Source organism: Borostomias antarcticus (genome assembly GCF_949987555.1).
Source record: "Borostomias antarcticus genome assembly, chromosome: 24".
Taxonomy (NCBI): Eukaryota; Metazoa; Chordata; class Actinopteri; order Stomiiformes; family Stomiidae; genus Borostomias; species Borostomias antarcticus.
Window position 1 is genome coordinate 11,382,619 of NC_140257.1, and position 23,416 is coordinate 11,406,034.

At 46.4% G+C, this 23,416-nt stretch overlaps 3 protein-coding genes across 4 annotated transcripts in view; 1 reads left to right on the forward strand and 2 right to left on the reverse strand.

The window, feature by feature from the left end:
- The first annotated feature begins 2,979 nt into the window (after window positions 1-2,979).
- On the forward strand, window positions 2,980-7,967 carry thoc1 (THO complex 1). Its single transcript, XM_084457750.1, has 21 exons — window positions 2,980-3,074; window positions 3,342-3,415; window positions 3,531-3,591; window positions 3,752-3,821; window positions 3,920-4,038; window positions 4,150-4,198; window positions 4,331-4,426; window positions 4,532-4,614; window positions 4,994-5,067; window positions 5,205-5,313; window positions 5,403-5,537; window positions 5,738-5,838; window positions 5,975-6,041; window positions 6,154-6,204; window positions 6,354-6,424; window positions 6,549-6,644; window positions 6,720-6,785; window positions 6,890-6,973; window positions 7,079-7,226; window positions 7,342-7,426; window positions 7,548-7,967. Exons 1-21 carry the CDS (start codon window positions 3,027-3,029, stop codon window positions 7,823-7,825), a joined length of 1,965 nt encoding a protein of 654 aa, XP_084313876.1. The 5' UTR covers window positions 2,980-3,026; the 3' UTR covers window positions 7,826-7,967.
- Window positions 7,968-8,101: 134 nt separating this feature from the next.
- On the reverse strand, window positions 8,102-14,346 carry usp14 (ubiquitin specific peptidase 14 (tRNA-guanine transglycosylase)). 2 transcript variants are annotated; one of them, XM_084458166.1, is made up of 16 exons: window positions 14,222-14,346; window positions 12,993-13,138; window positions 12,846-12,878; window positions 12,515-12,619; window positions 11,804-11,907; window positions 11,490-11,548; window positions 11,221-11,351; window positions 11,039-11,119; window positions 10,563-10,642; window positions 10,226-10,340; window positions 10,025-10,090; window positions 9,792-9,884; window positions 9,551-9,676; window positions 9,397-9,460; window positions 9,170-9,277; window positions 8,102-9,061 (listed from the first exon to the last, which is right to left on the reverse strand). In XM_084458166.1, the coding sequence occupies exons 1-16, from the start codon at window positions 14,235-14,237 to the stop codon at window positions 8,916-8,918; spliced, it is 1,473 nt and encodes a 490-aa protein (XP_084314292.1). In that variant the 5' UTR covers window positions 14,238-14,346; the 3' UTR covers window positions 8,102-8,915. The 2 variants fall into 2 exon arrangements, with proteins under 2 accessions (XP_084314292.1, XP_084314293.1); XM_084458167.1 differs by lacking the exon at window positions 14,222-14,346 and adding an exon at window positions 13,803-13,910.
- A 1,287-nt stretch (window positions 14,347-15,633) lies between these two features.
- The window catches only part of rock1 (Rho-associated, coiled-coil containing protein kinase 1), a 29,163-nt gene continuing 21,380 nt past the window's right edge, over window positions 15,634-23,416 (reverse strand). Inside the window, exons 21-33 of the mRNA XM_084458039.1 lie at window positions 23,275-23,344; window positions 23,078-23,181; window positions 22,234-22,399; window positions 21,984-22,077; window positions 21,780-21,868; window positions 21,464-21,655; window positions 20,975-21,140; window positions 19,079-19,149; window positions 18,810-18,898; window positions 18,591-18,669; window positions 18,215-18,476; window positions 17,835-18,042; window positions 15,634-17,148 (exon numbers count right to left, since the gene is read on the reverse strand). Coding sequence (XP_084314165.1) covers window positions 17,145-17,148; window positions 17,835-18,042; window positions 18,215-18,476; window positions 18,591-18,669; window positions 18,810-18,898; window positions 19,079-19,149; window positions 20,975-21,140; window positions 21,464-21,655; window positions 21,780-21,868; window positions 21,984-22,077; window positions 22,234-22,399; window positions 23,078-23,181; window positions 23,275-23,344 — 1,594 coding nt within the window. The 3' untranslated portion in view covers window positions 15,634-17,144. The remainder of the gene's footprint in view (window positions 17,149-17,834; window positions 18,043-18,214; window positions 18,477-18,590; window positions 18,670-18,809; window positions 18,899-19,078; window positions 19,150-20,974; window positions 21,141-21,463; window positions 21,656-21,779; window positions 21,869-21,983; window positions 22,078-22,233; window positions 22,400-23,077; window positions 23,182-23,274; window positions 23,345-23,416) is intronic.

Genomic DNA, 23,416 nt, shown 5'->3' on the forward strand with positions numbered 1-23,416 from the left:
ACATGCCATTTTGGATGGAAAAGCAATAACCTACTATCAAGTTCCATCACAGTAATGTGCAGTTTCTCAAATGTACTTTTTTTAATTGTTTATTTTATTTTACGTTTTAGTTATTTTACAGCGAACTACACATTCTGGTACTCTGCCGCATTTTGAGCACTTTACTGGAGAGTCTTCCTGACGACATGTCAAAGTGTCTTTGGGCAAGACACTGAACCCCAAATTGCTCTGGCTGGTGTGTGTGTGTGTGTGTGTGTGTGTGTGTGTGTGTGTGTGTGTGTGTGTGTGTGTGTGTGTGTGAATGGGTGAATGAGAGGCCTTCATTGTAAAGCGCTATATAAGTGCAGTCCATTACCATTACTAATGCTAGCAAGATAGCTAGCTAGCTATAACTTAAGTACTATTGTGTACAATGGTATGGTGGACAATAGAATGCAACAAATCAGACCAAATTTGCAGGACAGAACAAGACAGATGAATAATAATGCATATCTGTAAAAAAGAAAAGAAAAGAAGCTAACCTTATATAGTTATATGACAACAAAAATAAAAACAAACTACCTGGTCAGCCTTTTCTATTCATTTTGCTTCTTTAAGAATTGCATATTATGCAAATTATTTGATTATGTCATCTAGCTACTTCTAGCTACTTTTGGGAGAGCCAACAGCTGCTTCCCTTACAGAGGAGTTGGCAACACTGTAGCTTGCTAGCTTAGAAATGATTAGCTCTCACTCTGAGCTACTGTAGACCCCTTGCACACTGACAGTATTTTGAATTCTGTTCCCCTCAAACTATTGCTCTCATATGGGTAAAAAACACTACCCACAATCCTATAGTGCAACAGAGCGAGCTCTACCAATCAGAGACGTCGCTGTTGACAACCCGGCCTCAACCCCCGCCTAGGACTACATCCAGCCAAATTGATTGATTGGCCACTGATTGAGCATAGCTGCAGCTACTCAATTAGCAAGACGAGCCAAAGAACATTTCAAACCCTAGCCAATTTGTCAGGCATGGAGCAGACAAACAGACAGACAGACAGACAGACAAATAGACGTTTGTTTGAGAATGTTTTGTAGAACCTAAGACGTTTTATTAGAAGGCTAAGCAAAAGCCAAACTGTTAGGTTCTTACTTGGCTCAACAAGAACATGACCTTACCTTTGTGTCTATGGTTATGAGTTCAAACACCGGGTGATGCAGAATAAACATGCTATTGCCTACTCATTGTACTGTTTGGATTTGAGGCACGTGATTTTAAAGATACTTTTAATTTAAGACGTTTGAAATAATTAGGCTCCAAGCACATGCAGACCCTAATGTATTTTTCCATTTGTCTCCTCCTCCTTCCTCTTCCTCTGCAAAATGGCCGCCCCGATCCAGCTCTGCACAGCAGCTCATCTTTTCCTATTCTGGAAAGCACCATGTTCTACATTTGCTTGTATGAACATGTGCTATAGATAAAACTGACCTTGACTTCCAAACATACACACCAAATAAAAAATATACCCACATTTGACGCTTGGTGGATGTTAATTATGAACCCTGTATGTAGGCCGTGCATTTGCACAAATGCACACACTGCAGGTCACACACACCCAAACAGTTTTTTTTCACTGCGGTCATCATCATCTTGAAGGAATGGGAAGAAGCCTAAAAGCAGATTAGATTAATAGCACCTCCCACGTTGACTGACCGCTGAACAGGTCTCTACATCAAGACAAGGAATGGCCAGGGAGTTTTATCCGAGATGTTTTGGAGACATTGAGTCTGAGAATGAGGGAGACGCAGGGCAAATATTCTCTTAATCCATCCTGTGGTAGAGGGGAAGTGACACATGCAGCCTGCATTCAGACGTTCTCTGCTTGTGTTATCTGGATGTATACATGAATTTCCTGAAGAAACCACTATTTCAACATGACAGAACTTCAAAATCGTAAATTACAGAAATGACCCTCTGTGTAATTCAGACTTATGCAATAAAGACAGATTCAATAGTAGTGGGATCAAGCCTTTCCCAGACAGCAAGCGGATCTGGGCCATATATGGGCCGGAACTAAGCCACAAGTGCCAGATCTGGCCTGTATAAGGCCCTGATCCGCCTGCTATCTGGGTTGAGCCAGAGAGGACCTGTGTGGGCTATAAGTGTTAACTAAATAATCATTTTCTGAAGACTACCTGTCTGTATGACTGACTGTACTCCATTGCTGTAGGTTTGTAGAGTATACTACCACCCTCTGGCCTTAATGTAACCTACACTACAGTATCTGTCTGGTATGCATGATGGAGCCTACAAAAAACAAACCAAAGGAAGCAATCATTTAGCCAGAAAGCTTACAAAAACCTCTGGCTATTAAATAATAATATGTGAAAGATTTGATCACAACATGGTATTAAAGTTCCTATTTTTTGATTCATCAAAATAGTGTATCTTCCAACCCAGGGAGGTATGTTCCAACCAAGGCAGCGGCTTTCAACCATATGCTTTCAACTCTTGAAAAGAGGTATGATTATTATTATTATTATTATTATTATTATTATTGTCATAATCATCATTAGGTAAATTAATGCAGTATCAACAAAGCACGGCTGAAAATGTACAGGACCCCAGCAGTCAAAACGTCAAACCTCTGAAGCTAGGATCTAAGCATTGTGACTAAAAAACAAGTGTTTGAATCTTACTTTGCCATTTTGTTTTTGTGGTTAAAAAATAAATTGAAATAAATAAGGGTAAATACTTGTTTTATTACCAAAATAATGATTTTTATATCTTGCTTACATTCATGTAGCATTTTTGTGTTTTATACAATACTGTTTTGTTACCAACAGGCATTAGAACATAAAGGTTTATTGAAAATGATTCATTACATATCAAAGGGAGTTTTATTTTGGGGGAAAAAAAAAATCTCCAAAAACCCTCTGCTACCGTGCCCCCGCCGCTGGGGTTAGATGCCCCGGATGTACAACACTAGTAAGGGTCACTTGTGTTGCAGGCTAGCTAATTTAGCTAGCGAACTGGAGGAAGAATGTCTCCGTCCTTGTTCAATTTTATTGACGCTAAAGACAAATTTACGGTCAGAATTGCTGTTTATTACATGCTGTATTTATCGTTTTACAATTATTTAGTTATGAACATACAGTTAGGGCAAACCAAAGAGACGATCGCCGGATCCGGGCTAGCATTAGTTAGTTAGGTAGCTAGCATCAGTGTAGCTCTGGTTAGCTAACGTTAGCCAGTTAGCATCAATGTAATACATTATAACGTTAGCTATCATAACTGATTATCAATTAGCTAGCTACCCTGGTTAAATATTCTTGTCTCCTCAACCTCTCCCATTTAGGCTTCGACCAGAAGTGCGCTGATCAGCAAAAACAACAAACCTTTGATAAGCGCATTCAACCAGATCCCTGGGAAGTAAGTAGTTCACGTTAGCTAACAACATGCAACTCTCTACACCATTTGTCCTATAGTTTGTCATGGGTAGCTCTCCCTTCACCCTGCCTTCCTCTTTGTCCTCTTCTACCCTCAGTGAAATAGAGAAGAAAACCACGTTTGACCAAGCTCTGAGGGGCGTCCTGGAGGAACAAATTGTAAGTGCCTTGTGATGGAGAATGTTCAATGTATAAATATGCTAGTATGTTTATAGTGGGCGAGAACCTATTGTGAACACTCCCAACCAAGTATTGTGTCCCTAACGTTAGTCCCTGTCCATATGTCTGATATGTAAGTATTAACATTTTTCTTCCCCAGGTGGAAAAGAAGGCAAGTTGTGATGACTTCCTGGCCCTCATTTATCTCAGCATTGATGGAGTCACAGAAGGTAAGTGGTTGAATTACCCTACACCACACAAGCTGGGAGATGGAACTTGTGTGAGAGAGCTGTGATCATAATCAGTTTGTGCCCACACCTCTATGCAGGTATCTGCTCTGCTACAACACCCTTCGTCTTGTTGGGAGATGTATTGGACTGTCTTCCTCTGGATCAGTGTGACAGGATATTCTCCTTTGTTGAAGAGAATGTCTCCACCTGGAAATCGGTAAGGAGCTGCAAGATGCGCCTCTGAGTTGCTTTGAGCGTAAGGAGAATCTGAAGTCCTAAATTCTCTCAGTTGGATTACAAATCGAGTTTGGGTCTTCTCCATTTACAGAGCTCATTCTACACTGCTGGGAAGAACTACTTGTTGAGGATGTGTAATGGTAAGCGGGGTGTCATCCACTTCTTCAGTCTATTTCGGCCGTCTAAAGAATTGACATTCTCTCAGAGCGGGACTCCCTTCCAGCGACTACTGCAGCCTTGTAAGAGCCATACCTCTCCTCTTGTTCCTGTAGATCTGCTAAGGAGATTGTCCAAGTCACAGAATACGGTCTTCTGTGGGAGAATCCAGTTGTTCCTGGCTCGCCTCTTCCCACTGTCCGAAAAATCAGGTGAGAGAGGACCCTGCAGATAATCAGCTGCTGGGAGCGACTTATTGAACAATGCAATTAAATGTCTGGGTATCATTTTGCTCATGTTTCATTTGTGTGTTTTAGGACTAAACTTGCAGAGCCAGTTCAACTTAGACAACATCACTGTGTTCAACAAAAATGAACAAGAGAGCACTCTTGGACAGAGGGTAAGCTGGATATTCATTAACATCTTAGGGCGCGTTCACACGGCAGATTTTGCAAGCTGCTAAGAAAGCGAGGCGCGTCGCATTGTCCTGGCCGACGTTATTCATTGCTAAGCGACAGAACACAGGGTTTAGGTATAGGGTGCTTCCTCCTATGATTGTTCAAATGAAAATATTTAAAATCAACTTTTCGGCGCCGATAAAACACGAGACGCCTCGCTTCAGCACAGCGGCGCGCCGAAAGGCCCCGGAGCTCGCCGCTCGATAGACAACGATGAAAAGCAACGCGGAAACGCTTTGACAAAATCCGCCGTGTGAATACGGCCTCGACCCTCAACATCAAATCTCTACTTCTCCTCTGCCGTGTCCTGTCCTCTTGCAGCACACGGACGAGAAAGACGACGGTATGGAGGTGGAGGAGGGTGAGATGGGAGATGAGGACACACCTGCACCATGGTAAGTCAAATCAGATGTCGCAGAATCATGAGCAGTTTATCATAATGATTAGACTACACAGGGCACAGTAGTGCTTGGTGATCTTTTCAGTGTAAATTTGCTGTTTGCAGATTATAGTATGCATTCTTCATTTTCAGTCCCATCCCCATCGACTACAACCTCTACAGAAAGTTCTGGACTCTGCAGGACTATTTCCGAAATCCTGTGCAGTGTTACGACAAGTTCTCATGGATGACTTTCCTCAAGGTGACATTGAAGTCTTCCGAAAGAGTTTCACTGAATTACATGAGCAAAGAGAAAAGTTCCTGGAGTCTAGTTGTGTGTGTCCTGTGCAGTATTCAGATGAGACGTTGGCGGTGTTCAAGAGCTTCAAGCTGGATGACATGCAGGCCTCTAAGAGGAAGCTGGAGGAGATGAGGACTTCGGGAGGGGACCACGTCTACTTTTCCAAGTTCCTCACCAGCGAGAAGGTGAAATATGTCTCTGTTTCATTAGCTAGGAACAAATACATGTAGTGTGTGAAAGGGAACCTTAAGCTAAACGCCCTGAGCAGCTGTAGATTGACTAACACAGACTCTCTCTCTCGCTCTCTCCCTCCCTCTCTCTCTCTCTCTCTCTCTCTCTCTCTCTCTCTCTCTCTCTCTCTCCCTCTCTCTGCTCATCTATCTAGCTGATGGACCTGCAGCTCAGTGACAGCAACTTCAGGCGGCACATCCTCCTGCAGTACCTCATCCTCTTCCAGTACCTGAAGGGTCAAGTCAAGTTTAAAAGGTGAGGAGGAGAAACCGCTAGGCACTCGTTCATCAGCGGCATCCCTGCTGCCATGCGGAGTGCAGATTGGACACACGGTCCGTAGACGCACAGGCACGAACGTTTTGTCGCTTGTGTCTCTTATCCCGTGCTGCAGCTCCAGCTGTGCCTTGAATGATGACCAGTGTATGTGGATGGAGGAGACCACGAAACTGGTTTACCAGGTCAGTCCTCCCTCTCTCACTATCCACACAAGACTGTCGCAGTTTGTGGGCGGCAGCAGTGAAGGCTGAAACAGTGAAACGCTGTAGCTAATCAATGATTGTTTCCCCATAGCTGCTCAGAGAGATCCCTCCTGATGGAGACAAGTTTGCCACAATGGTTGAGGTAAGCTGAGTCAACGTCAATTTTCCAGCCATTGCTGGTAAGAGATTTCTTGTCGTCTTAGATCAAGAACATTTTGAATTCAATGTATTCAAGTAAATGGACGAGCGGTTTGTTTTGAGTGATTAAAAATGGTATATCTTTTTTGACAGCATATCCTGAATACAGAGGAGAACTGGAACTCTTGGAAAAACGAGGGATGCCCAAGCTTTGTTAAAGAGAGGTAGGGAAAAAAATATTTTTGGGTTTGATAATATCCCGGATATCCAGGCAGACTACTGACGTTGTCTCTTCCGGGCTAACATGCCAAGACATCCTCTCACCTGGTAGTATCTCCCCTCACATAGACCGGCGGATGACAAACCCAAGAGACCCATGAGAAAACGCCAAGCTCCTGAGGACTTCCTGGGAAAAGGCCCTGACAGGAAGATCTTCATGGGAAAGTAAGTTGCTAGTCCTCCGTCTGGCTGGATGACAGGCTCAATAACCCACAACTCACAAGTGACGCTTTCTTCTAGCGATGAGCTAACCAGACTGTGGAACCTCAATCAGGACAACATGGAGGCCTGCAAATCCGACAGCAGGTCAGTGCTTCACCTGGTCAAAACTGGATTCTATTGACTTGCACAGCAATGTGATGTTGCTCCAGTACAAGGGTTGGTCATCATGAGAACGTTCTCCCCTCTAGAGAGTTCATGCCATCCCTGGAGGAGTTCTTCGAGGAAGCCATTGAACAGGCTGACCCAGTCAACATGGTGGAAGAAGAGTACAAGTACGTTGAAGAACTTTCGAGCGTCACGGATCGACCGGTCTCCCGGTTCCTCATACGAGCACAGTCCGTTTTTTTCACCTCCCTTCCCCTTGTGCGCTCCTGCAGGGTGGTGCGGAACTCCAACTACGGCTGGCGGGCTCTCCGGCTCCTGTCCAGGAGGAGTCCCCACTTCTTCCAGCCCACCAACCAGCAGTTCAAGAGCCTGGCGGACTACCTAGAGAGCATGGTCATCAAACTGGCCAAGGAGCTGCCGGTGAGTGACCTCATTGAGAGCAGCCCCCGGCCGGGCTGTACGTCACGTTAAGAAGTTCCGTACGTCCGTTGGATGTCGTTGACGTTCTTTCTTCACCCCCCCGCTCCCCCCACAGAAGGACCTTCCGTCTGAGGAGATCAAGACCGGCGAGGAGGACGACGACGACAACAGCGACAATCTTCTCAAAGAGAGCAACGACAGTAAGTGGGAAGAAAACCAGAAACCTTGCCGCCGTCCTGCTGAGGGGGCGGAGCGGCGCTCCCGTCGATGTGGCGACCGTACGAGTCGTTCCTCCCATTCATGTTTGTCGTCCTCCTCCAGGCCCAAGCATGCAGAGCAAGCTGGTTTCCAACCAGCAGATGGACGAACTCGCAGCCAAGCTGGGGGCTCAGTGGAAGACCCTGGCCGTCCAGCTGGAGATGAAGGCGTCGGAGGTGCGGGAGATCGAGACGGACAGCGAGGACGTGGACATGCAGGCCAAGCTGTTGCTGGTGGCCTGGCAGGACAGGGAGGGGGCCCAGGCCACTGTAGAGAACCTGCTCACAGCCCTCAATGCAGCTGGCTTCACTCAGATGGCAGATGGCCTCAACGAGGCATAAAATGGTTTCCTGTTGTTTTAATTGGCTCCATACTGTCAGTACTCACTTTTGGTAAAAGAAAAAAAAAGTGGAACACCTTTGTATATGTTTAGGTTCAAGGGAATTTGTTTTTCTTCCCTCAGTAAAGATTTTTCTAATAAACATTCAACTGCGGTGGAACCTCAATCATTAACACACTACACATGCAAGTCAAAAGATCCAGACAAGAGAGAAAGTTTGGTATAACTGTTTATTTTCACCATCCATGAAAGCCATCAGTCAATAACTTAGTACAGAGTGTTGATCGTTTGAAGGTCTTACACATGGTGGCAGGGTGGTTAGGATGACTGCATGACAGAGAAAGTATAAAGCATACTTGCGAGAGAGCAGAGATATTGTAAGTACTCCAGAGACCACTCCCAACATGAAGAGCAATGTTGAAAGGCTAGTTTGTTTAACAAACCATGTTTCCCAGAGAGGTCTTTACAAGAGTGGGGTTTGAGCTATTTAATTGGGATAGGATGATAAGATCTCAATACATTTGATTTGAAAGGTAGGATATCTCAACGTATACCCAGACCCTTAACTTGGCAAAGACATTCTGTACAAGCTGATTAGTTATATGACTACAGAGGAATACTTTGCTTCTATGACATGAGCACCTTATCAAAGGCTTTAAAAAATATACAATGTGTATAAAACATTTAATGAAACTGCAGAGCTAGACTTCATCCCCCCCTTCAAGGATCCAGTCCAGAGATTGCCTCTTTCTAAAATCCATTCAAACCTTCCACAGGAAAACAGGTTACGGGTCAATTCCGTTTCCATTTTTAATTGAAAGGGTGCATGTATTCTCAACAAGTTTTCAACAAATGTTGAAGGAACATGGGAACCATGGAAATCTACTCGCTTAAAGGTATTGAGATGGAACTGACCCAAAACCTGTAGAATACCTCACTCAAATGTATGCAGGATGAGCTTCCATCCATGTCAGTTACAAAATCAAAATATTAAGGTCATCAATTTTAAAGACACCCAGATTTATTGCACATCTATGCAGACAGTGCTTGGAAATGGCATTTGTGTGTTGGTTGGTCTTCTCCATCCCCAGTTACTGCTCTCCCTCGTGTATTTCCAACCTCCGGGGTCCGTATAGTAGAACGTATGCTATGTGCCAGTCTCCGCCTCCAGACAGTCTCAGTATATCGTCTGGAGAGACCACACTCACCTTGTCATCGTCAAACTTCACCCATTCATCTGTTGGGGGGTGGGGGGTCATAAACAATCAAGAGTAGAATATAACATTAATGAAAGTCTTTAGTGAACTTTAAAAAGAACTGCTTGGTTCCTGGGGTGCTGGTTTACCTTCTTTCCTCTTAACCCAGCCGACGTAGTGGCCCGATGAGCTGGAGCGCCCCTGGTGCGTCAGAACCGCCTGCAGGTCATAGTAGCCACTGTTGTTGGAGCCCAGGTCTGCAGGGAATAGCGACATCTTGATATGTATTCATGACAACCTCTTGACTTCACTATACAGAGCGTGTCCAGTATTTCTGTCGTATAGGTACAGCATTCAATTTGACATGAGAACCTACCGTCAGGGAATGAGAAGGGCTGAAATTTTGTTTCCTTTGGTGGATTGCCTGCCTTTGTCACCGTCTATTTCAAGCCAAGAGAACATGATGAGGACCTAAGACGGTGTTAAGTTGGTGTGCTGATGGGACAAAACCTTCAGGGAAATATATCTACCTTCTGCTGCTTCTCCAGGTTCCTGTCTTCCATCTCCTTGAACTTTGACCTTATCGCCACCATCTTCTCCTGAATCTCTGAGGTACACAGCTCATAAACATCCAGCATGAGAGGGAACTTGACATCCTGTCAACCAAAGAGAAGGACGGAAACATTCAGACCGTAGCTCTTAACAGAAGGCCGATTAATTCTGATGGACGTCACTGCTTTTGAAGGTTTCCCAATGCCCTCATAAGCCAACCTTAAGGACTTTGGCGTTGACAGACTCCTTTTCTTTGTAGAAAAAGCGAACCATCTGCACAGTCAGGTAGGCAGGGAGGCGGCTAACTTTAGACTGCAGGAGGGACGAGAAAATCAAATCAGTGGTCAATGGAAAAGCCAATTCATTCAAGTAGTCAATGACGCAAAAGCACTATACCGTGCAAATCAAAACTGGAGTGGATTATCTCACTGGAATATCTCACAAGGACTCACAGATTTTATGTACAGGGCGTTTCTGTTCAAAGACGGAGACAGCTTGGTGATTTCTTCCTGCAGTCTCTGCAGAGGAGAGAGACGGGACGTGATTAGATTGGCGTCGCCATGGAGACAAGCATCCGGTGTTGCCTGCGCTTACAAGCGCGCGTGTGTGTGTGTGTTGTTGCGCGCGTGTGTGTGTGTTCATGTGGGACTCACCAGCCTCAGTCCAGTGGCCAGGTATTTCACCTCCTGGTTGATGAAGCAGCTGAGCTGCAGCTGACTCTCCTTGCCTTTGGCCGGCTCCTCCTCCTCTGACTCTGTGCATTTCATACTGATCGGCAGGGGTTAAGGAAGAAGCCGACGGTCACATGTCGCTGAACAATGCATGGTTCTCATGAATATCCACTTATCCACATCAACTTCTTGTTGTTTCAATCCCAATTTAGCACATTTTTATTAACCGTAGCTAATCTCATTTTGATTAGACAAATCCTATTTGGCCTTTCTACAACCAAGATAGACCAAGAGCTTAAAACCAAAAGGACAAGGATACGTAGTCTCATATTCCACTCCAAAATACTGGTCAATGAAGTTCTTCTTAGAGGCAGCAGCAGCTCCACTCTCAGTGTCAGTCTGTTTACAAAAGAGGATATGCAGCACTTAATACATTCCATTTTATTAGAATAATTCATTTAATTTATAAAGCACTTTTCATAGTGAAACAATATCAAAGTGCTGAAACAATCACAAAGAAAGACACAAAATAATATTTAAAAAAAATATACCCATTCCATACAAAAAGCTTTTCTAAATAAGTAGGTCTTCAACCCAGTCGTAAAAGAACCCAGAGTCTGTGGTGACATCAGATTGTCAGGAAGGGTATTCCAAAGGCGTGGTTCAACTGAGCAAAAGGCCCAGTCTCCCCTAGAGCATTTTATGATACCGTTTCGACGGAACTGACATTGAGATTTCAATCTACAAGGTTATTGTTGAGGTTACCGTGTACGTTAGACCGGTTACATTGCTTACATCCATTGGAGTCTCTGGGTCTTGCGGCTCCAACTTCTGCTGGAGGACTCTCATCATTTGCAACCAGCACTCGTTGGCATCCTGTGAGGTGTGTGGGGGGGGGGGGGGTAGATAAGGGGTCACGTCATCTTTAAATCACCAAACCCGTACGCTGCCAGGACTGGCGTCAGAGCCACGCTAACCTGCTGGAGATACTGGCCCTGGTCTCCCTTCTCGGCAAACTGTGGGAAGGCCATGTGCAGGAACTGCAGCAGGATGATGGGTGGAAGGCTGGCGGAGGTCTTGTCCATGGTCTCATAAAGGTCCCGGAGAGCTGGAGGGTGGGGGGGGGGGGGGAGACAAACATTACCTTCTCTTCACCGGCAAACAAGGTGCCTATACGCCATCAACGGCTTCTGGATCAATAGTGACTATGGAGGTATGGACAGAGAGTCTGGGGGCTGCTTCTGACCTGCTGTGATGTACTGGGATGGCGCATTGGCCCCTGAGGACCGCAGAGCGCCAGCATACCTACAGAGGGAGACAGATGACGACGACAGAGAGCCATGAAACACAATGTGGATGGGTAGTAGGTTGACACTTGTACAGATTACACAGATCTTCTCTGTGAAAGAACCACAGCTCTAATTACATGTTCACAAATCATTTTGTTCCAAATCGAAAAATGAAATCTTCAAGTAAACACAGACTTCAAGATCATTCTTACTGTATTTCTGCATTTGTCATAAGCATTTATCATAGTGGCCTAAATGCAGGAAAGCCCACCTTCTGAGGGCCGCTTTCAACTCTGGCACTGAGCGCAGACACTGCACTGTGGCGTTCATGTAGCAGGTGTTGCCCAGATTTGTCAGTCCACAAGGCAGCTCCATCTACAAAGCACAGAAGCAAGTGGAGTGAGTTTGAGTTTGTTGAGTCTTTCTAACTGTAACTGTCGGCCCCTGAAAACCCCGGCCCTATTACGAGTTACATGAGAAATCCATAGTCATGAACGCTATGGGATCATGATCGTAACCACCAAAACACTTAAACTAATGACCAGGGTTTTTCCTGCATAGAGGATTTTTGGTGCCCCTCAAAGAGATTTTAGCCAGAGCCAAAGGAAAATCAACAGTGCCAAAATGCTAAAAATTGAGAATAAAAATAGCAATTCAAATCTTTTCCAAATGTGTTTGATAGCTTTCATAGCTTTCAAGTGCAACCTATTCCTCTTTCTTGCACTGTCCATGGTTTGGACCACTAGTAATCGAGAAAATTATTAATGGACAGGTTATCAGTATCTTAAACATTTTGGCTTCATATCCATTTGAGCTCAGCCAGCGAAGAATATAAAAAATGAAGTGCGCAACACTCCCCAAAGACCCATTCTGAGTCAGGAAAAACCCTGATGACGTAGTAGAAGTCAAAGAGATCTGAACGCCTGGTCTCGTCTAGGCCAGAGGATGGGTGATTGAAGCCAGCTAGTCAATATGAACTCACTGCAGAGGCCAGCTGCTCCTCGGTCATGTCCTCTACAAACATGGGCCTGACAACCGGCTCCTCAGGCAGGGCCTCTGCAGAACCCATCATCAACAGAGTCATCCCCTGATGGACAGAGAGACAGAGGGAACGTAAGACAGGGGAATAAGATCATGTCCAATACAGTAAGGTGAGAATCAAAAACATGCTACAAACGTCAGACTCAAAAACACACACTCTGTTCCACTTAATGAGTCTGATGGCCTTCGTCAAAGAATATACAAAACAAGGGGTATTGGTGGATTATCAGATGCATTTCTGCATCTTCTTAAAACATTGTAATAACACTCACATTCTTCAGTTTGATGTTTCCCCACTCGTCATCCTAAAAGAATTAAACAGATGAATCATCTTCAATTAAAATGTATTGTTTAATGTACACACGATGGAAAAATGCATTTTTGACTAATGCATGAGAAAAATATCAGAACAACTATACCTTCAGAGTGCCTCCCTTCACCATCACCTTTTGTCTCTCTGGCTGTACTCCTGTCAGAGCAAAAAGCTGAGCCTTGAACACCATGGGTGGTTCCTCTGTGTTCAGCTCAATTCCGTCAAACTTCTCCTTTCCCCATTTCACATTTACTGTGGAAGTAAAATAAGAACACTGTCATTCCGACACAACATGTAGGCTAGCTACACACACAGTCAAGCCACGGATGACACAGCACAATATAGACTGATACTTCACCATTTATGCAAAGCGTTACATGGCAAAGGCCTGATATAGCTGGCAGGTTATTTCGGCTCTAGATAATAGGAAGTCATCCATCTATTTAATTCACTTCGCATACTACAGCCAACCATGGATGGCACCTCGTATTTTGAGCAAACCTTGCCAGATAAATATGCTAGCATTCAGCTAGCTCGCTAGCTAGTGTAGCTAAAGGAACATGGCTATGTACTAGCTAGCTGGAAATGATGCACTGATTTCAGGGCTACTAGGTTAGCAAACTAGTTAGCAGGTGAGCAGCCTAATAACTGGCTAACTACTTAAATAGGTACCCAACTCGTCGATGCCATGACCATGGCAAATCCTATGGCTAGCTAGCTAACTAGGCACACTGCTAGCCAGCTAGCTAGCTAACGTTAGCTGGCGGCAGAGCTCATGTTCATGTAAAACTTAAGCAAAGTCAACTCAGATTTCAGGGCTAGAAGGGCAACTGTTGGTTAACGTCAACTAGAGGGGAACCATCTGGTAAAACGTGTCTGTCCCTCACGCTAGCTACCTAGCTACTGTCGCACTCACTTTATTTCCGCAAACACACGAACATGGTGTAAAACACGGTGGACATGTTTTTGACAACAACCTAGTCGGCAGCTATCTGGCTGGCTAGCTCATTAGCTATGTTAGTGCTGGTTAGCTAGCTAGCATCCCCACAGTCCAGTCCCAAACACGTCCTTTCGCAGTTGCCGCCGGTACGAAAGCTAGCCAGCCAGCCAGGACGGGGATCTCCATTTACGGCCTAGCTAGCTGGCTACCTAGCCTAGCTAAGTGGCTACCTAGCCTAGCTAAGTGGCTACCTAGCCTAGCTAGCCTAGCTAACAAGCGATCAATGTCGGCTAAGATCATCTAGCACGCTAACAGATACATTCATCAAAACATGTGTAAGTTAGGTAATAACTGGTTATGAAAAGTATGATAAAAGCGAAGCGATCTTCAGTTACCTGTAAACACGGGCATCTTTTGTTGTTAGCTGATCAAATGCAATCCCCCAAATGTCTGCAGAGTTGGTTTCGTTGGGTCCTTTAGCAACAGAACTTCATTCAAACAGCCCCTTCACACAATGACGCTGCAACTGCACGCTGAGAGCTGATCGATGCGCTCGACATGGCAGCTATCCGACCTGGTCCTGAGCCCAGGCATCTCTACAAAGGGTTTCACAGAAAGTATCTTCATTTTCAAGAGTTAGAGGTTTTTTAGTAGTATAAACATATGAATGTTGCCATCTTAGTGCTGTCTTAAACTATTTTCTTAAATGGGTAGTGTGTTATTTTGGACATTTAGCTCTATTTGTGGTCTGTCTACCATGAACCTGAAAAATAGAGACCATGATTTCACTGATCGTTCCAGTATTGAGAAAGCTGCAGTTTTTATGCAGGCTCTTACTGGGCTACAATGGAAGTCAGTGGGGCATATGAAAATGTGTTGAATAACTATGATGAATGTGCTTTTCTGAGACAGGAAGCACAGGTTGTAATCGTATCAGTCTCAGTATGCTCTCCTGTGAAATGTATCATAACACATAGGTGTTTGGCACGACTTGCACACTGTGGGAACAGTGAAAATAAGCGCCAGGGGAATGTTTATGTCCAAGCCATGCCAAACATGTAAAAACATTCAGATTGCAATACATTTCACAGGACTGAGACTGGTAAGATTACACCATGTGCTTCCCGTCTCGGAAAACCACTTTATCATAGTTTTTCAACACATTTATGTATACCCCATTGACTTCCATTGTAGCCCAGTAAGAGCCTGCATAAAAATGGCAGCTAGATCAGTATTGGAACGATCAGTGAAATTATGGTCTCTGTTTCAAGTTCATGGTAGACAGACCACAAATAGGGCTAAATGTCCAAAATAGCACATTACCCCTTTAACAACTGACCAAGAGCAAGACCTACAACATAGGTGTCAGCTGTTCAGTCTCCTCTGTAGCTCCTGGATTCGACACCAGTCAGATATTCAAATGAATCAGTTTAGTAGCATTTTGCCACATGTAATGGAGCAAAACCAAAGCACCTGCATTATCAATGAGTAATTATGGTAATCCTAACCAGAGATCATCTGCACTGTCCTGATATCTTAGTAGTAGAGTCACAGGAAAATTCGTCATCCCTTCCATTTTGGAATGTATAATGTATTAAGTCCAGCCCAAGGATCATGTTATTAGGCACCTGATGAGGCCAATCTTCACAAGTATAACTTTACTGTGTCTAGTCTATAGTGCTGTAGCAACTAAACCGTCAATCATTTTATTGTTTATAAAGAATGTGTGAAATATCTCTAAAGATTCCTCATGTATAACATAAACAACCCAGTATATGATAGATAAAGATATGTTTATTGACACATATCCATCAGTGCGGCCTCCAATGCAATCAAACATGCAATTCAACCAAGACAAAATAGCGTAGATCATAGTTCCAGTGCTTTTTTTTAACTGAACAAAAATGTAAAAACCATTTTGAATTATTGAGGAGGTATTCATAATCCTTGTCTCTCTAATTATGTACACTGAGGGGGGTTAGCGGGACGTCACCATATATAACTCTATATCTTTATCAAGGAGTTGGACACGGTTCTCTGCCTTTGTCTAGGTACAACACCCAGATATGTGTCATGGGATAATGGACTCTGGGAACTTTTCTGTCGACACGATATTGCAATGTGTCCATTAAGAGGCAACCCATATACTCAAACGAGGGAAGAACGGTTCTGATAAAACCACAAAGTGGCAGATAGAAAATAAAAAAAGATGGAAGAGTTAAGATTTGTCTTGTTTTGGAGATAAACGCAAACAGATATGGCAGTAAAATCGTTATCCAAAAGTTAAGGCACTAGGTGGGCCAAATGCTACACCTGTTTAGTCTTCTACAAATAATTTACAATTCAAACAGTGCAGTTTTACATTTGTTAACTTAATGTTTTCCTTTTGAACCATTTATCTATGAATCAATGTAAGGCAATACATTACAAAAAATAAACAATACAAGAGAAAAAAAAATATTACAGAAACAATGTACCCAATGAACAGAGAAAAATCAATGAAGTTTTAGGTCTCCTATACGCCATTACACTGGAATTTCCTTATGGCTTGGAGCAATAACAATAATTATAATAATAAAAATAATAATGCATAGATTTAAATGATGATCTTGCATGCTCCTCACTCAATACTCAAAATATCTAATACTCATTTCCCAATACTCTGCCCCAACCCTGGTAACTGTCATGCAGAGTCATAGGATGAGGCATAAAGGCCACCAGAGTCCATCAGGTGAAGGCATCAAAGTCAATTTAGGTGGAATGAGAGCTATGCTCGCAAGCTACAGAGTATCTGTTGTCTTACACAGGGAAGAAAAACACATTTCCTTTCTCCCCGAGATGTACCCATTCACCGCAGACTACAGCCAATCCCTGTACTACAGTACCTCCATGTTGACCATGTACGTATATAAGCAAGAGTCCCAGCGACACCCCCATTCAACTGTCCCTTTCCCACAAGTGATGACATGGAATAGGCTATGTACCCATGCAATGAGTCCCTGTCTCCCCCATTCGGGTCCATAGTAGTTTGGTTAAGATGACAGCGCCACCTTCTGGAAGAAACGGAGATCTGCGGGTGCTTGTGTTTCCTGGGTGTGGGCGTCTCAGGTGTGGCAGGAGGTGGAGAGGGGTGGGGTGGGGTGGGGGGGGAGGGGTAGCAGGCCTCTCAATGTCCCTGATGCCTTGTGTCAGCTGGGTGTCCCAATTTCCCAACGCCGAGCAATTTACTTTTGAATGAAATAGGGGATTCTCCATATTTTGAAGGGGGAAGGAGGGGAAGAAAAAATAAGTCCCAATAGAATCCAATGGTTCAGATGGTTAGCTGGAAGAGAGAGAGAAAGAGGTGTCCAGTAAAAGAAGGCAAGACATTTCTCAGCTGGTTAGTACCCAGAGGTTAATATATTACCCAAAAAAACAGGGATCTCAATGATGTCTTTGGTGGTTTGCATCATATTTGGTAGAAGAAAAACCCTTACATGGACCACCTGCTTAGGTAGGATTGTGAAGAGGTCAAGAGTTAGTCAACGAAACAAACAACACTTTAGTGTCAATTAGACGCAGAGAGACCCGGGTCAATGGAAAGAACCAGCAGGGAGTCAAAGCCAGGACAGTAACTGCTGTTAAGATGCACCAACAACACAGTTAATAAATAATCAGGCCATTAAAACAGTACGAGTTTAGTCTAACACACAAGACTCTCTTCTGAAAATTTGGTGTGGCGGAGTTGTTGTCAACAAGTGCTGGAGGTTGTGTCTGCCGCTTGGAGGCTGGACTGCGCCCTGCTACAACACAGGAGACAAACAGCGGGTCACGTGACTTGCTGAGCTACACTTCAGCTCTCCAGGAGGGGCGAAAGGTAGGACTCCTGGAGGAGCACACCCCCTCTCACTCCCCAAATAAAAGTCTCTCCCTTACTCCTGCCCAACCCAATACCAGTTCCACGCTACTGAACAAAAACAAACAAACGATCCAAACGTTTGCTTGAAAAGCGACGAAGCGCAAGGTTACCTCGGCTTGCCCGTGATGCTTTTGGGGTTCTTGCGGAAGGACTGGTTTGCTACGGAGCGCGTGGACATGGTGCGGGGCGACGCCCTCAGGAAGGAGGAGGGAGGCGTTTTGGGGATCTTCTTGCCCAGGTGGCCGATCCATTTCTTCTGCTCGTCTTGGGTCAGGGCCAGCAGGAGCATGTCACGGGCAGAGGTCACGTCGTAGTTCACTGCGGGGGCAGAGGGGGCAAAAGAAGAGACTCTGAAAACACGCACTCCCTGTCAAAATCTTTGTCCGTACCCTGCAAGGGGCTACGACTCTTCTTGAAACGCGTCAAGAGAAGAAACATGCACCCTCTTTTTAGTCCACTTCCTGTTGACCGACCGCCGTCGCCACGTTACCTTTGCAGGGGGCGATGACGTCCTCCTTCTTGTCGAGGTGGTCCTTGTGGCACTTGACGTGGCAGCGGCGGCACTCCAGCGCCGGCGGCGGCTTGAAGACGTGCCAGAGGGGCTTGGCGCAGGCCTCGCAGTTGGAGGGGAAGTGGTAGAGCGTGGGGATGAACTCGTGGCCCTTGTGGGGGAGGCAGTTGGTCTTGTCTCCCTGCGGCACCGTCTCCATGTCCGCCTCCTTCCTGCACTCGCCCTCGTTGGCGTAGAGGATCTGGGGGGGAGAGAGAGACGGGGGGGGGGAGAACGTCAGGGCACCGCGCTCTTTTTAAAACAAACGCTGGCGACACGGAGCTCGACTGAGCTGAAGCCGAGGAGGGGCTCCTACCTGGAATATCCTGGGGATCTCTTCCGTCTCGGCTCTGTACACATCCCCCTGGGTGACGGGCCGCACGTGGAACAGTTTGCTGTACGGGACGACAGGCGTTAAGCAACAAGGCCCCCCCCGATGACCGCAATGATCGACCATGCATTACATTACAAGTCGTTTGGAAAGACGCTTTCAGCCGAAGCGATTTACGACAGACTAGTAGCGCGGGACACTCACTCGATATCTAGTACCATGGAAGGGTTGGACTGTTCTTTATCCTGTTCGTCGTTGTAGAACAGAATCTTCTTGCTGCTCACCACCACATACTGGAGAAGCACAACCACGTTATATGAGGGGGATTGATTATTACTGGGTTTTAAAGACCTGACAATAACACCAGTGCAAACAAACAAAAGGAAGCACATAACAAAGTAAGCAGGAAGTGAAATAATTTGTGTGTATGTGTGTTCGGGGGGGGGGGGGGGGGGGGTGGGGGAGGGTCACACCTGTTTCTTCCAGCCATATCGCTTAATATTAGAACGGTTCGGTATGGACAGCCACCCTTCCAGTCTGGATTCTGCAAAGAGATAAGAAAAGTTGAAAACCCGAGCCTGTCATAACATTCTACCCAGAAGGCCATGCAGAGATCAAATTCAAACTCAACTGGGAGAACAGAAAACAAAAAGGGTCCATAACTCAGTTGATTATAAAAAAAATAAAAAAATAAAAATTCTCTGACTGGGTTTCACTTAAATATAACTGGGTATATGGGCTTGTGTGTGAAAGACAGGAGTTAAAACAACCCATGCTGATACTCCACACTCAGTAGTTTTACAGTAGATCCCATGCATAGAGGAGTATTACGTCATATCATGGGTTTGTTACTAAATCACTCAATAAAGCATGTCTGTCCTTCAGCAGGTTAGAGACGGACTTCAACTCCATAGAGGAGGCGACGGCAGATAGTGTAGTGTCGTTTATTTCTATTGGTTTGTATTTGATCAGTCAGTAACACGTATGTACACGTATGACGTTCAATGTGCAATTGTGCATCATAAATGTCTTAAGTCGCAGACAAGAGGATGTGGTGCATCTGTCCGTGTCCATTATGTTCAAGTGTTACCAAACCAATTTAAACCTCATGCTTTGGCACAACAAAAGTATGGAGAGTAACAGGGAAATGAGAAAGGCGTCACTACCAGTGAGACAGTGTGAGGAAGTTGTGGTTTTCGAGGTGATCATGCTAGCAGACGGGGAGGAACGGTGAGTGTTTGAAGCTCAAGGGACAGGAAACCAGAAAGGGCGTGTCCACGGTTTCCACACCCGTTTTGAAAGGTGCTCTCAGAGTAATGTGTTGTTAACTCACACAGGGTGGAGCCCAGGTCTACAGGAACCAAGTCTCTTTACGTTTTAGAGTTAATGGCACAAAACAACCTCACGGCAAACCTCATTCGCCTCCCCATGCACCTCAGAGAGTCAAATGTTAGAGTAAGGGTCGGCCTGCACACAATAATAGTAGGATTGTAGCTATTGATATGGCCTTCTCACATACCAAAATGCTCTTTTCAATATAGTACAATATACATCTATTTTCCTGTCACTCAAGAGTAGCTTCTTTAAAAAAAAAGAGGTACTTTTCTCACCCAAATAAGCGGAACACCACAACTAAACAAGACCAAAAAAACACACACACACACAAAATAGCACAGGCCAGGCACAATGGGGAATCCAGACTGCAGGTTACTCACAGAGAGGAAATAATAGGAGTAGTTACAAAGATAAGGAGAGCAAGGAGGAGAACCCACTGGACATGAGGGAATAAGAGACGAGAGACTTAAACCACAGACACCAGCATTCAATGTACAGAAAACACCTTCTGAGTCCCAACATGGAGCAGCCGTGTGGGTCTAAGTACCAAACATCAACCCGTTCTTCCCTCCCCAACACCCCCCCACCCCCACCCCCCCAACCTGCAAGGAAACCTGAGCCCCCCACACACAGAAAATACAGCAAGAGTGCAGTCTGTGTTGGAACAGCCCCGAGACCCCTAAACCAGCAATCATCTACAACTTCCATTTTCAGCTGCTGCCCCGGAACACAGCCTTGGTTAGCCATCTCCTCGTCTTCTGTTATTACAGAGTTTAAATGACTTGAAATGAGGGTAGTACACCTGCTTGGACCCATGCCGTGACTTTTACAAACCAGTGTTGCGTTTCTGACCGGCAATGGGAATTACATACTGTGGCGTTAATGTACACCTGGGTGCAGCTCCTAGTTTTTCTGTTTCCTGCGAGGTGCGTCCGATCTCCTGAGACGGCCCGTCTCCATCGGCCTGCTCTGGGCCGTAGTAGGGGCCAGTTGACCCCTGGGGCGTGGGGGGGGGGAGGTGACGGTGGTCTTACCGGCGATGTTGCTGTCCGTCTCGTCCGTCTGCAGGCTGGTGACGCTGGAGTTGTCCATGCGCAGCTGCAGGTCGTTGAGTTTCTCCCGCAGCTGCTCGATGTCGCTCTCCTTGCTGTCCAGCTGCATCTGCAGCTCGTTGCGGTACGTGCTCTCCTCGGACAGTTGCTGTTGGCGGAGAAGGCCGGCGTCACGTGACGACAGGTCAGACTGTCATGCTTGTTGTTATTATACCCCCCCCGCCCCCCCCCCCCCAATGTAAAAAGTGGATTTGAGTGGAAACCATGCTGACTACTACCCCTTCCAACTCCTCCAATATGTGCCCTGGGCCCCCGGCCTACAAAAGCCCCCCGCCACACACACACGCACGCACGCACGCACGCGCGCGCACGCACACACCCACCCACCCACCCACCCACCCACCCACCCACCCGCACGCACGCACGCACACACCCACACCCACACCCACACACACACACACACACACTAACCGCCTGCATCTCGCTCTGCTCCTTCTGGTACTTGATGGCCATGTGGTTGAACTTCTCCTTCTCCTGGTTGAGTTCCAGCTGCAGCTTGCGGTTCTCCTTCTCCTTCTTGCGCAGGTCGGCCGTGCTGCCTCTCTTCTTCTGGTCCAGCTTCATGTCCTTGCGGTTCATGATCTCCGCCAGCTTGTTCACGGCCTGCGGGGAGGGGGGGGGGGTCAGAAGAAGCGGAGGGACACGTGGGGCGGGTTATCGGACACGTTCGTACGAGTCGCACGCGTAAAAAAAATAGCGTCCGCGGTGACGGCGACTCGGTCCTTGCCTGAGTCTTGAGCGTGCGCTCCGTGTTGAGGACCTTCTCGTAGTTGGCCTTGATTGTGTTCGCGATCTCCTCTTTCTGGGATGCGTACTCTGTATGGGGGGGGGGGGGGAGGGGGGAGAGAGAGGAGCACTCTTGTTCAGCCACCAGACGCCTCTGGAGAAGCCAAACTACGCGCCTCGGGAGCGTAGGGGCGCGGCGGCGTACCTTCGTCCTGCGTGTGGAGCTTCTCGTCCAGCTCCGCCTTCTCCTTGCTGAGGTTCTCCACGTCTTTGGTCAGGGTTTTGTTGGATTCCTCGAGCTGGGGGGGGTGAGGACGGCAAATCAAATAACATAGCGCTCTGGTGGACGGTGGCAGTGGACACAGAGCTGTCTGGTCCTCAGGGGGGGGGGGGCGGGGCATAGCTGGGGTCTGTTTTGACTTTTGAGAGGGGAGTGAGGAGGGCCGTGCTCTCACCCGTAGGATGGTGGCTTCTTTATCAGAGCCCTCCTGCTTGTAACGGGCCGACTGCTTCTTGTTCTCCTGGCTGAGCTCAAAGTACTGCTCCTCCTGCAGAGCTCTGGCCAGCTGCTCCGACTCCGCCTTGGTCACCGTCAGGTCCAGCTGGGCCGACAGGGAGTCCCTGCAGGGGAACGCGCGGAGCGGACACGGACAGAGACACACACACACACACCCCGGACACACGCGCACACACCCCAGAGAGACGCACGCACACACACACACACACAGGTTAGTGGAGTCTTCTTCAAGTTGCTGTGAGTTGTGGGGCTGTATAGAGGGTCTCATTCCATAACGTCAAATGTCAAAAATAATCGGCATCAATGCATTGTTGGCCGGGCGGCTGCTCTTCTCTGCTCTCTAGACAGGGCCGACAGCAGTGATCTAGCTCACTACGAGCATAACGATCTAATCCAAAGCAGTTGATCTTCCTCATGCCATGATTAAACTATTTCAGTCCCAATAGCCGCAAAATAGCTAGCTAGCAGAATAAGTCCTTCCCAGCATGCTAATGATTATGTTACCTAGCTAAACATGTAACCTAGCCATGAATGTATTAAACATTGTGAAGTACCCGTATGTGCCGGTCTGGTCTATCAGGCAATGTCAGCGAAAGCGCAAAATAATTTGTGTATCCGCCTCGTGATTCACATCCACTCCAAAATGCACTGGGGCTCTTCCTTGGCCCATGCTACACCCCTCCACCAAGTTTCGTGAAAATCAGTCCGGCGGTTTTTGCATAATCCGGCTCACTAACGGACCCGCGCCGCTGAAAACAGGGGCCTCGTCCCGGTCCGGTTACCTTTCCGCGTGCAGCTCCTGCACCTTCTTCTGGGCTTCCTGGACCTGCCGGTTCCGCTCTTCGATCTCCTCCTTCAGCTCCTTCACCTGAGTTTTGTAAAGTGTCTAGAGGGAGAGGGGAGGAACGTACGGTTACCCGAGGGCCCCCTCTTCGGTCGGGGCAGGGGTCCAGGGGAGGAGGGGGGGGGGTCTACTCACTGAGAAATACTGTTCGGCCTCCAGCTGGTCCTGAAGTTCCCTCATCTGGCCTTCGTTGCCCCGGTATTGCCTGAAAGACACACGGCGCACATTCGCCGTGAAAAGGTGTTCGTCGAACCACGGGGGTTGTCCTCTGACAGTA

Bases quoted from the DNA above. Each gene is read 5' to 3' on its own strand.
- usp14 (XM_084458166.1), bottom strand. The intron at 11,549-11,803 runs GTGGGCTTTCCT...CTCCCTCTGTAG, and splicing joins TTGAAAGCGGCCCTCAGAAG to GTATGCTGGCGCTCTGCGGT. The intron at 10,643-11,038 runs GTAAGCAATGTA...TTTTGTAAACAG, and splicing joins ACCCAGAGACTCCAATGGAT to ACTGACACTGAGAGTGGAGC.
- thoc1 (XM_084457750.1), top strand. From the start codon at position 3,027: ATGTCTCCGTCCTTGTTCAATTTTATTGACGCTAAAGACAAATTTACG. The intron at 3,592-3,751 runs GTAAGTGCCTTG...TTTCTTCCCCAG, and splicing joins GCGTCCTGGAGGAACAAATT to GTGGAAAAGAAGGCAAGTTG. The intron at 6,205-6,353 runs GTAAGCTGAGTC...CTTTTTTGACAG, and splicing joins AGTTTGCCACAATGGTTGAG to CATATCCTGAATACAGAGGA.